A 12,179-nucleotide genomic window follows, 5' to 3' on the forward strand; every position below is an offset into this window, starting at 1 on the left:
ATATTACAGTTGATATTTTGGCTGAAAAAGTTGCTTATTATTTAACTTAATAAAATTACAAAGATGAAATTTGTATTTGGTACCAGTTTATTTAGCATTGACAATATCGAACATCCTATGAATATTTCCATTCTTAAAAATTCCATGCATTTAAACTCAAATTAACAGAAATATAATTTCTTGAACAATTTGCAAGTTTTTTTTAGTCATCCCATATACTTGTATGAAATATTGTCAGATATATACTGAATTTAAAATTTCATTTTCCTCATCTTTCAAGAAAATTCTAATTCTATAGTATTCATAACAGAAAAAATTTTTGATGGATGTTAAGAACATGGTTTATTAAGAAGCATTAGCTACAAAAAAAAGTAAATATATTTAAACCATAACCAACTCAAATTAAGTTGAAATATTTTCAAATGAGAAAATTGTTGTCTTTTATTTACTGATGACATAACAGGTATATATTGCTGTCTCCGTACAGGGTGTTAATAAATTAGACCAATAAAATGAATTGGTGGTAGGAGTCAATATAAGCAGTTTTGATCCTATGAACTGAGGTTGCTGCAGCCCCTTTTCAAGATACAGGCCCCTAAACTTTTGATAGTGGATGTTTTCCTATGATATACAAATAACATACAGAGAAGCCCAACATTACTGTTAACTATTGTCAAAGCTATGCATAGTGCTGTTAATTCACAATGTTCTAAATACCAGCATGAAAACTCTATGTTGATAATCTACAAGCTTAGGATTTGTACAGCATGATGATGAAAGGGGGTGTAGCAACTGTTCCTATAGCACAGTCCAGATGTTAACATGATTAATGTCTGGACTGTGCTACACCAATAACTCATGCTTATACAGTACAAATATCTACTAACCCAATTTTTAATTAAACAAACAATCAAAAACCAAATAAAAACCAAACAATCTACTGGATTATCAAGATTTTTAAGGCTAATTTTAATAATTAAATAAACAGTCATTTGACTGGAGGTTGGCAGTTGGGTTGTCTTCTCTTGATAAATTTAATAATAATTTATTTTTTCAATTTTAATTTAGAAAGTTCTGAAGAAAAAATGCATGGGGGACTCTAACCTACAGCTTCTACTGATATGTTGCCAGTTACGTTATCCTGACCTTCATCCGATATTCACCTCCAGAACTATTAATAATTTAGATATAACGAGTATGGTTTTAAAAATATAGAAGTTACACTACATGCATATTATGCAGGGCATCAAACATTTAAGTTTGCAAAGAAACTTTAGGTGCCTATATTTTATAAGGGAGCTTTGGCAACTCTCAGTACATAGTACAAAATTATTTGTTTTGACCCTCTCTATCACCCATTTCATTTTGTTGGTCTAATTTCTTAAACACCCTATATAATGAAAGATTCATTAAGGAAACTCATGAAGATATCTTAACTGATGATTATGAGATATTGTAAATTTGTAAAGCAAACAATAGATAACAAATTGAATTGAAATTTTATCAAAGCAAAATATCTTCAGAGTCAACTGCAAAGTAATGTCTCTTTTTCTTTAATATAGAAATATTATGAATATTAATTAACATAGCACCATGACTAGCATGTTAAGATAATCTTTGAAATTTTAGATTTATTCAAAGATAAAATTCTGAGAGATTCTTCATTATGACAGTTTTATAGCTTTTACAGAGGTTAAAAAGATTTGTCATAATATTTATAGAAATAGCTTTTCTTGGTAATTTTTTTACAATATCATCATTTATGGAAACATTTAGATTATAAATTACAATAGAAAAACTTTTTAGAATTTAGTGTCAGAATTAATGAAGCATATTTAATAGTTAAAAAACATTTGAAAGCTGAAATAGGACATTAAATAACATAAGACTATTATATTAGTAATAAGTACCATATACAAAGTATTGAATGAGTAAAAGTGTCATTCAAATTGAATCATGTGATAGAGTATTATACATATCCAAATTACATTTAAATTCTTAATATGTGTTGGAGACCTTCCTGTTTTTCATGATACATTAGAAAATAAATGCCATCAATTGCAAATTTACTAAGTAATAAATACTTTTAGGTAAATATAACTGAGTAATTACATTCTATCCAATCACTTTAAATCTATAAAAATTTTATTTCCTTTACTAAACAAACAAAAAGATTAATTTCGTGTAATGTCACAATGAAAATCTGAATATTATTTGTATAGCTAGTCAAAATAGTGCCACACAACAAAAGTAGTTTTGTTCAAAATTAATTTTTAAAAAATGAATAAATTATTGAGTCCATTCAAATGAAATTTTGTCATTGTCAATGAATTGATTTTGTCATTATTCTTAGTATTTATAGTTTATAGCTAGCATTAAAAAGTTTATCAAAATGTTTATAAAATTCTGTTTACCTCTTGAATATATAATTATTACATTTCATCATCTGAAAATATTTATATTATAATTAGAAATTGTAAAGAAGATATTGTATATAAACATGCAAAAATTAGATGGTGGGCTGGGTAACAAAACTTGTAATGCATCTATACACTGAATCGAAATTGTTTGCTTAGACCCCACTTTAAGTCAGTTTTTCATTCAGAATCTTCTAAATTAAATCAATTCAAAATTGATTTTTAATTATTCTTAGAACAATGAACAATTACATTAGTTATGATGATATTTAAGTAAACTGTTTCCTAAAATTTGCAGTCATGTAAGCAAAATAAATATTGATATATTTGATTTCATTCCTAATGTTTTCCATTAAGCACCTGTTAGTGAACAAAAACTACTTTTGTTCACTGTTAAACTATTAAAGTTTGTTCAACTATAAAGCTGAGTTTAAGTTTTAGCCTTTGACAGGTTCTAATTAATATAATTAGTGAATAATAACAAAATTGTAACATGTGTAGCATTTCATTCACATCTCACAAGTTCTGCCTTGGACAGAATACTTCACAGGAAAAATTTGATAGAAATGCCAAAATAAGTGCAGTTTTTCAGCTTTTACAAGTGTTCATGTTAAAGAGGTTCTGCCTTTCAAAGGTTTTTATTTTTACTATATATATAAATAAAAAATGGAAATGATATAATATATATATATATATATCACACTTCCATTATCTTAATATAAAATCAGATTATTTTAATAACAAACTTATTTAGCAAATAATTCATTTTATAAGAAATAAAAAAACAAATAGTTATTTTCTTTTAAATAAATTTATTTTAAATTTGAAACAACAATCACACACCTTAAATATCAGTTACTATATTATTAAAACAGAGATGAACATTTTTAGATGTTTTTAACATTTATCTTCATGTTCTTTTGATCAAATATTGTGATATTTCAACACTAAGCAAGTAAGACTTCCAAATTTTTGAAATTTATAATTCAACAAATTTTACAACAGTGCAACTGTCATGCTGTCTAAAACAAAACTATCACCTTTTCATTAAAATTCACACTTTCAAATTTTGTGTATTCTATAACCTATATTATCTTTATACTTTCCACTTACATCATCTCATAGTAAAATTTCCATGTGTTTGAAAGGTCCTCAGCATCTCTGTGGTTGAGGCATTCCCTTTTTGGACAATTTATAAAGGGAATGCATCAACCACAGAGATACTGAGGACCTTTCAAATACATGGAAATTTTACTATGAGATGGCATAAGTGGAAAGTATAATATAAATTTTAATGGATGTTAAAGATGGATGTTGAAAACATTCGAAAAATTCTGTTTTAATAATAAAATTACTGGTATAAAAGGTGTGTATATTGTTTCTAATTGTAACCAGTTGAATTTTAAGTTTGAATTAAATTAACCTTTTATCAGTGCCCTTGATCAATTTGATACACCATATTTTGAGTTGTCATTTCTTTCAGAAAATTATAGCCATACATATTTCTCAGTAGTATTATGGTGACTTTAATTCTTACAATTTGAAAAACTCCAAATATGTTGCAATTTTTTTTATTGTTTTGATATATTGTGCCTCTTTCTGCTGTATACTGAATTTTTGGTAAGTACAGTAAATTCAAGAAATAGTTCTAGATTAATTACTTTTTAGAATTAAAATTCCATAAAAACCAATTTTATCATTTAGAAATTAGTATTACATTACACACAATACAAGCTAATTACAATTTATGAAATGGATAGCACTGAATGCAAAACAAGTAAAAATTAAAAAGGAAATGTTGTAATGACTGCAATATACTACTAAATAAAAAGCTACTAACAAAATATGAAGAGGCAATTTGTGCATAGAAGTCTTTTGTACAATATATGGGATAAATGTAATGAAGCATAATGAATGGTTAATAAAGTTTCAAAGAAGAAAAAGGTTAATAAACAGAAAAATGTGTAATATGAAAAATACAGATAAATCATTTTTATACTAGTTTTTTTTTTCATACAGTATATACTTTGAGTTTGATAAAAATTAATTTGTTAATTTGTATTTTGTTGATAGTTTTGTAATAATGATAATGATTTAAAATTAAATAATACATCAGAAATAATAAATTTAATGTACTGTAAAAATTCATGAAATATTTTCTTATCATTTTGATACATTGCACCATCTTTATGATTTTATATTGCACTTGACAGAAAGTTAAATTAATTCATCTTTAAAAGACTTTCAGAACTAATATCAAATCAATTGCAAAATATCTTGAAATTATCATCTAAATCAGTGGTTCTCAACCGGGGTCCATAGAAAAAAAAATACCAAATTGAGGTTCACAGTGATATTTTAATGGTCTATAAGGTAATTCTACTTCAGAACAATTGTTTTACTGAGAATTAAATTTCTACAGTATATACAGTATATTGTCAATTTCTTTATTACTCATTTCTTGCATAAAGGTTAAAATACAAATTATTTAAAATATTGAATACATACATGACATATATATTTCATCGACAAAAGTCAAAGAGAGATTATAAAGCAGGGGTTTGTTAGGAGAATCTTATACCATCAGCATCATGTCACTTGACAGTGACATTTCTGAACGTTTTCCTTTCTTTTTTTATTAGTGAAAAATATAAGGTTATTTTTCTGTGCAATGTCTATGGTGGTCCACAAAAAATCAAGAGGAAAAGGGGTCCATGGGTAAAAAAAAGATTGAGAACCACTGATCTAAATTAATATTTTACTATTTCCTGTATCAATTCTAAAAGAATTAATAAACTACAACTGTTTATTTGATGCTGTTAAGTTTTAGTTTTGGAAAAATATTAAAATAAAGCATTGAAATTTAAAATACATATTTTATATTAGCAAGTATTTTTTTTTTTTTTTGTCTAATATGATCTAACATTAGTAAATCCATACTCTATGAAAAAATTAAAATGTTCAGCAATATTAATTAGAATGGTTTCTATTTACACAAATATTTTTGAATTATCAACTTTAAATAACTAATTCTGGTATTACTATGAAATGATTCACTTTTCTTCTTATTCTTCCCCAAAATATTATCAATAACGAAGTCACATGTTGCTGATGTAAAATTCAATTTATAAAAATATTATTCACTATTTTATAATATCTTAAAATAAATCAATACAAGTATTCTTATATAATTTCAGATAAACAATGCTTCAGATCAAGCTATAAATGCATTAGGTGGAATTAAAGTTGACCATAAAGAAGAATTAGTTGTTCAGTTTGGGATTCCTTGATTATCATTAATAACAGATTATATCAATCAAATACGTCTTCAATATCTGTTTACAAAAAGTTTCTTTGATAATTATAACTGATACAAATAAGATTATTTCTTTTAAAAAAAACCTATTGTATTCTTTTGAAAAGAATTATCAGAATTCAAGTTTTTATCAGATTAAAATTATTGGAAGCAGCAGAAAGATAATGGATGTAAAGACAGGTTTTATTTTAAATATTCTTTTTTTAACTTTTTACAGAATTTTTAAGTATTAGTGAATTTTAATGTAATATGTTTTTTGTGTGTGGATATTTTATAAAAAATGAAAAGAAAAAAAAAGAAGAAAATTAATTTTGAAAGGTTGATTTATATTTTAAATTTAGTTATTAATGAGCAGTTGCTCTTTAAAATAAAAAGAATTAATATAAAAATTTACTGAAAGATTTATTTAGTAATTTAAAACTGCTATGCAGTTTAAAATTAAAATTTGAGAATTGCAATACAAAAAAATAATAATATTTTTTTGGATAGAATTCTGCAAAACTCAGGGATATTAGTCTTTGAAACAGATAATGTTACATTTAACAATTTAAAAACTGTATTAGAAATGTGCATATTATTATGCAAATGACATTCTGACTTGACTGAGTAATCTGATATATTCTGTGTTATTTTTGTTTAGTTAAGATTATTGGAATTATCTAATAATGAAAAATTAACCAAATTATAAAATAATAAATAGCAATTATACATCTTCAGATATTTGTGATTTTATTTGTTATACCCTACTTGTTTAATTGCTTTTTTGGAAATATAAAAGAATGTGGAATGCCTGATCTGTTTGTTGCATGTTTGTTGTGGAAAACAATTTGCAAGAATTAACATTTTATGCATTTTTGAATGATGATTTCTCACATTGAGAAAGTTTTTGTCATTCTCCAAGATATGTAAAAATTTTCTGCATTGAGTAAAACCAGTTTCTCTTCTGTAATAAATAAATAATAGCTTTAATAAATAAAATATAACAATGAATGATTTCAATTTAATTGAGTCACAGAATCATTATACTCGGAATCATTTCTTTGATTCATCATAAATTAAAGAAACAATTCTGATAAAAGTTCTGATAAGTCTGAAGAACATGATTGCCTTAACGGGTAAACTTTCTTCAGATTCTTATCATCTCTTGGATGCAAATTTTTTCAGTTATGAAGGAACTTCTTAGAATGAAAGGTGATTGCAATTATGTATTCTTGTTTTCATATTAAGAGAATTATTCATGTAGCTATTTCTTCTGCAGCTAGATTAAATCAGACATAAACTTTCATAAAAAATTAAAAGAAATTTATAATGTGTAAATCAAGATTTTATTGAAGATTAAAATAGAAACGTAAATAGTTTGAAATTCGAGCATTAAAAATTATATAAATATGTAAATAAACACAATTTTATTTTTAAGTAAATATATGTATTTGTCATAATAATTAATTTTAAGAAAGTACTGAATATGTAATTATAAAAAAAAATAAAAGATATTTAAAAAATGATTTGGTTATATGATTTAGTAATTGATATCAGTTAGTTTTTTGTTATTTTAGTAGTTAACATAAAACTGAATCAATAGCAAAATATTTCAAATGAATAAAACTTTAACCTAATAACACTACTATGGAGTATATCACATATTGCAATCAGTTTTCAAAATTTACAGTGGATATTGCTAGATGTCAAGCCTTTCAACAGTTTCTGCATTGTTACTAATGCTTATTGATTGTTGGAGAATAATAGTGGCTTATATTGTATTGGTAAAAGTCTGTGCTCTGGGTACACGAGTAAATCTGTAAAGCATTTGTGTAAGCATTGCTCACCTAAAAAAGAAAGTTTTATTCTTTCATATATTCATCCAGAGGAGAGAGACTCATACCTCAGAAAGAGTTGAGTTTTTACACATCAAAAGATGGTATGCACTCATTAGCTCAGTGTGTAAGGTTTGCTGACTGTGTGTGATTGTTGGAACAGTCGAAGCATTGAGACAATCATGTGTAGTCATGAAATACACAGTGAGACATGCTTACCATTCACTTTTTCCTATTTAATAAAATATAAAAAATATTCTTACACAATTTTCTATATTCTTGTCATTACAATTCTCTTTGATATTTCTTTTTTAAGAAGAGAGTCCAGTAAAAGTCCATATATCACATTGAGTGTCTACACTCAGTCCCTTGGTCTTCTGCAGGATTGATGGTGTTGGGGTTCATAGTAAAGCTCAGATATAACAGATCTTGGGGAATGAATGGATCTTGGAGGAAGAACAAATTTTAGAAGGTGATCAGCTCTTGGAGAAAAAGAACAAATATTGGCACAAAGAACCTTGTGTCCCAGAAATAAGTTTTTAAAGGGTTTCTCTCCTCTATTCTGCATTCTGATGGGTCTCCCGGTGACAGTTTGAAACCTTTTGGGGTGCAGTAGAGGTCATTATCAATGCTTAACCCAATCCCAATCAGCTAAAGTTCCTCCGAACTCTGAAATTCTCCCCTGTAATTCCAGTCTTTTGTTTTCCTTTTTGATGGAAAGAACTTTTATTGTTTTTGTGAGACTTTAAGTCTCGCTTTGTTTTAATTTTGAAAGGTGAGAGTTTAACTGTCCCACTGGTTATTTGTCATCATTAACATAAAATTTTGATTTCCGTTCAGGACCTTGCAAGTGTTGTCACCTATCTACTTCTATAGAAAAATCTTTCAAGATTGTTCTATAACCTATTTGGCATTGTTGGGATCAATCTTTAACCTTAACCTAATTAAAGGCTGAAAAAGTCAAAGCAAGGAATCATTTAAGCATAGAAGACCCATTTTGAAAATTCTTACTCGGGAGCTTATGACATCTTGTATGACAGCTTATCTAAAGTATTAAATTTTTTCCTCACTCAAAGCTCCCCTGAGGTGGAGGAGCGCGAAGGTGTGCGAAAAGGACTTAACTCCAACTGCAGACGATCAGTGTACTCATGGATCAGCATCTGCTTCTGTTGAAGGTATATATGGTCGACTTGCCAGACTGCGTGTTAAGCATGCGATAGGCTTAGTGGAGAGAGCGACACGACTCCCGATCATTGAGCGACGCACCAAAAAAAAGTATGATAACTTTTTCTATTTTTCGTCTCCAGTCCAAAAGTATGGTATCGTTGAACTCCGTCTCGGTCCCCTGAGTTCAAATATATACTCAAAGTCCCGAAATTCTATAGGGGTGGTAATCTGTAGTATCCCCAACCATGCCCTAAGCATCATGCCCAATACCACTTTTTAAGCGTTTCAAGTCTGCATACCATGCACTTGGTACCATGGTCGTCTAACATTTAATGTATGTGTGCCATATATATGTCAGAAGTTACGACCAAACACCGGTATAACATACTTCGACCACTACTTAGCGGTAAGTATTGCAAACGTATGCCATGAGTTTTGTACCATGTAAACGTACCATGCTCTACGCAATATTTTCCATCTGAAATATAGAAAAATTATATGTATTAAAAAATCATCTTTTTAAATTACATTAACAAAATATTCACTACTACTAAAGACTATATTGTATGTTACCGGCAAAACCTGATTTTACGCCAAACTAGTTTGGCGTGTGTCAGGCCAAACTAGTTTAGAATTATTATTCAAGTATATTAATAGTTAAAAATAAAATTAAAAGGCAATCAATTAGATGAACAATATTTATTCAAACATAGTCTACTTAATAATTATGGTAATTTATTAGAATAGATTAGTGTGAATGTTTTCTCTTTAATCTGAATAAATAAATCCGATAGACTTCCTCACAGCTATTGCTGTGAGGAAGTCTAACCGGATTTATTTATTCAGATATACAGATTAAAGAGAAATACATTCACATTACGTATATTACAGCTACCACAACTGACATTGAGAAGAATGGGTTTAGGTTAGAAGCGCACGTCCCCACAGTTCCCTGTCTTCTGATTGCTGGACTCTGAGACGAGCCGTCATCTTCGATACATAGGGTAACATTAACCTGCGTTTTTTATAATTAAGTAGACTATGTTTGAATAAATATTGTTCATCTAATTGAGTGCCTTTTAATTTTATTTGAATCATATTAATTATTACTTGAATTAATATTATTCTAAACTAGTTTGGCGTAAAATCGGGTTAAATGCCGGTAACATATATATACACGATGAAAATGAGATTAAGATTGCAACTCTATCTTATTGTGGAAAGCTTTGTTAATGCTATGTATACCAAAAGTAATGTGATTTTTCTCCTGATTCCGAGTCGTAAATTTTAATACAACTGATTTGAGTACTGGATGCAAAAATATTCTATGTATTTTGATTACAAATCAATAATTTTATTGTTGATCCATCACAAGGAAACTTCCAACAATCCGCGAAAATTTAAAGACATAAATAGTTATTCTTAACATCTCACTTGATATCCAAAGTCTTGTTCTGGTAGAATATCGAGAATTAATCCAATTCATAAAATTACAGTTGATTCCTAATACCCAGCTTCAATATCATTATTTATTGTTCACGTATTCTATCATTAAAGTGACAAATTTGAATTTATTAAAGTTCTAATAACGAAATAAAAACAAACGAAAGTTTAACTTTTATTAAACTTAACAATTTAAAATTATCATCGTAATATAAATTAAAAAAACTAATAAATTGTTTTGATATAATAATAAATAATAATAAATTTTTGTTTTATATTAGAGTATTGCCTTCAAAAAATCATATTTTCTTAAAGTTATATTAGACATATCTGTTCTCGGTTGTTCGTGAACGATTATTGGCGCATTAATGCTGTAATGAACGCCTTTATATTCGTATATAATACAGTAAGACCCCACTTAACGCTGCCTCGATTAACGTTGATTCTATAACGCAGTCTGCTCGAAGCCTAAAAACGCTCAAAGTTTACGCTGATTCAAATTAATGCAACATTTCGTTGATTCGTATATAATATTATTCCCAAACACGAACCAATCAGCAAAAGGTGGCAATTCGTCGCAGCCTTAAATATATGTTTGTTTGGTACAATTTTAGAAAAAATATATCATGGATGCCATAGTGCAATATCGACTTCGCTTGGCAAGAATTAACTGATAAATGCATAAACAGAGTGTGGAAGAAGTTATGGCTGAAGGTATCCAAGAATTCTCAACAAGAAGAGTCTATCGCTGTATCGTTAGGTTGGACCAAACTCAACCTAATCGATACAGCAGGACTAGGAGATGTAGAGAAGCAGGACATTGAGGATTTACTGCAGGTTTCTGGACCAATGATGACCTTCAGAACAAGGAATTGATGTAGAATTGGAAAAATAAGATTCTGAAAATGAAGTACCAAAGAACTTGCTACTTGCTACAGATTTCCTTAGTAAAAGTTTGGTAACGATAACCGAAATCATTGATCAAATTGTAGCAAATGATCCAGATTTTGAAAGGAGGGCAAAAGCAAAACGAGGCGATGGGATGTGATCTTCTGCTACCGACATTTTTTTTCTTTCCTTAAGCAAATGATATGTTTGTATTATTTAACATATTTATTATGCAAATTAATATAAAAATAATAAAATTATAGCAAATTTTTTTTTATTTTTGGTCGCGTTTTCCCCTTTCCCTTTGTTAAAATGACCTCGTTTAACGCGACGCGAATTTAGAGCGAGCGATTTAGTTTTCGCAAAGGAAAACCATGCACAAGCGAGAAGCGAGAAATAACGCTGGCGAGAGCGAATTTCTGGTTCTCGCATATATCTGACAGGTTTTGATATTTATCGCGTCTCGCCTCTTCTCGCCACATATTCTCGCTCGCTCGCGTCTGCATAGTCGCACCCTTAGCGCTTTGTCGTCTAGGAACGCATCTCCCGCGTTAAGTGGGGTCTTACTGTACAGTTGAACCTCGCTTAACGAGGATAATTCATTTCAGAGTCTTACTCGTAATGCAAAACACTCATTAAGCGAAACAATTTTTCCCATAGAAATTAATGTAAAAAACGATAATGCGTTCCACGCCGAAAAAATGCTCAAATGTTTTATGTATAACGTTTATTCATAAAAAATTATACACTGTTAAGGAACGTCAGTCATCATTATCATCTTTTCTTCTAGTGCGGAATGAACCATCCTGGAATGAGAATTCGATTTGCAGTAAAAAAAAACACAGCTAATATGTTCGATAAACATCCCAAACAATATGCCAAATTCTTGGGTTATGTAAAGGATATAATTAAATATTAGAAATTAATTAATTTGACTGGAGGTAGGCAGATATGTTTCCATCTCGTATTAAATTTAATAATTATAAATAGTTAATTTTTAATTCAGACATTTCTAAAATTTAATTTGGAATCGGTCATTAAATTAAATGATCCAAGAATTTGGCGTATCGTTTGGCGTGTTTATTACATAACGGGCTATGGTTGTTGATGTTTATAAGTAATATGTGTGAACAC

General features: G+C 28.5%; 1 protein-coding gene across 2 annotated transcripts in view; it reads left to right on the forward strand.

The window, feature by feature from the left end:
- The window catches only part of LOC136988738 (ragulator complex protein LAMTOR1-like), a 49,446-nt gene extending 42,723 nt beyond the window's left edge, over positions 1–6,723 (forward strand). For both annotated transcript variants that reach the window (XM_067286700.1, XM_067286701.1), the window contains one exon: positions 5,615–6,723. In XM_067286700.1, the coding sequence (XP_067142801.1) occupies positions 5,615–5,707 (93 nt within the window). In that variant the 3' untranslated portion in view covers positions 5,708–6,723. The remainder of the gene's footprint in view (positions 1–5,614) is intronic.
- The last annotated feature ends 5,456 nt before the right edge of the window (positions 6,724–12,179 follow it).

The sequence above is a fragment of the Centruroides vittatus genome, unplaced genomic scaffold, assembly GCF_030686945.1.
Source record: "Centruroides vittatus isolate TY-2023 unplaced genomic scaffold, ASM3068694v2 scaffold_386, whole genome shotgun sequence".
Classification (NCBI taxonomy): Eukaryota; Metazoa; Arthropoda; class Arachnida; order Scorpiones; family Buthidae; genus Centruroides; species Centruroides vittatus.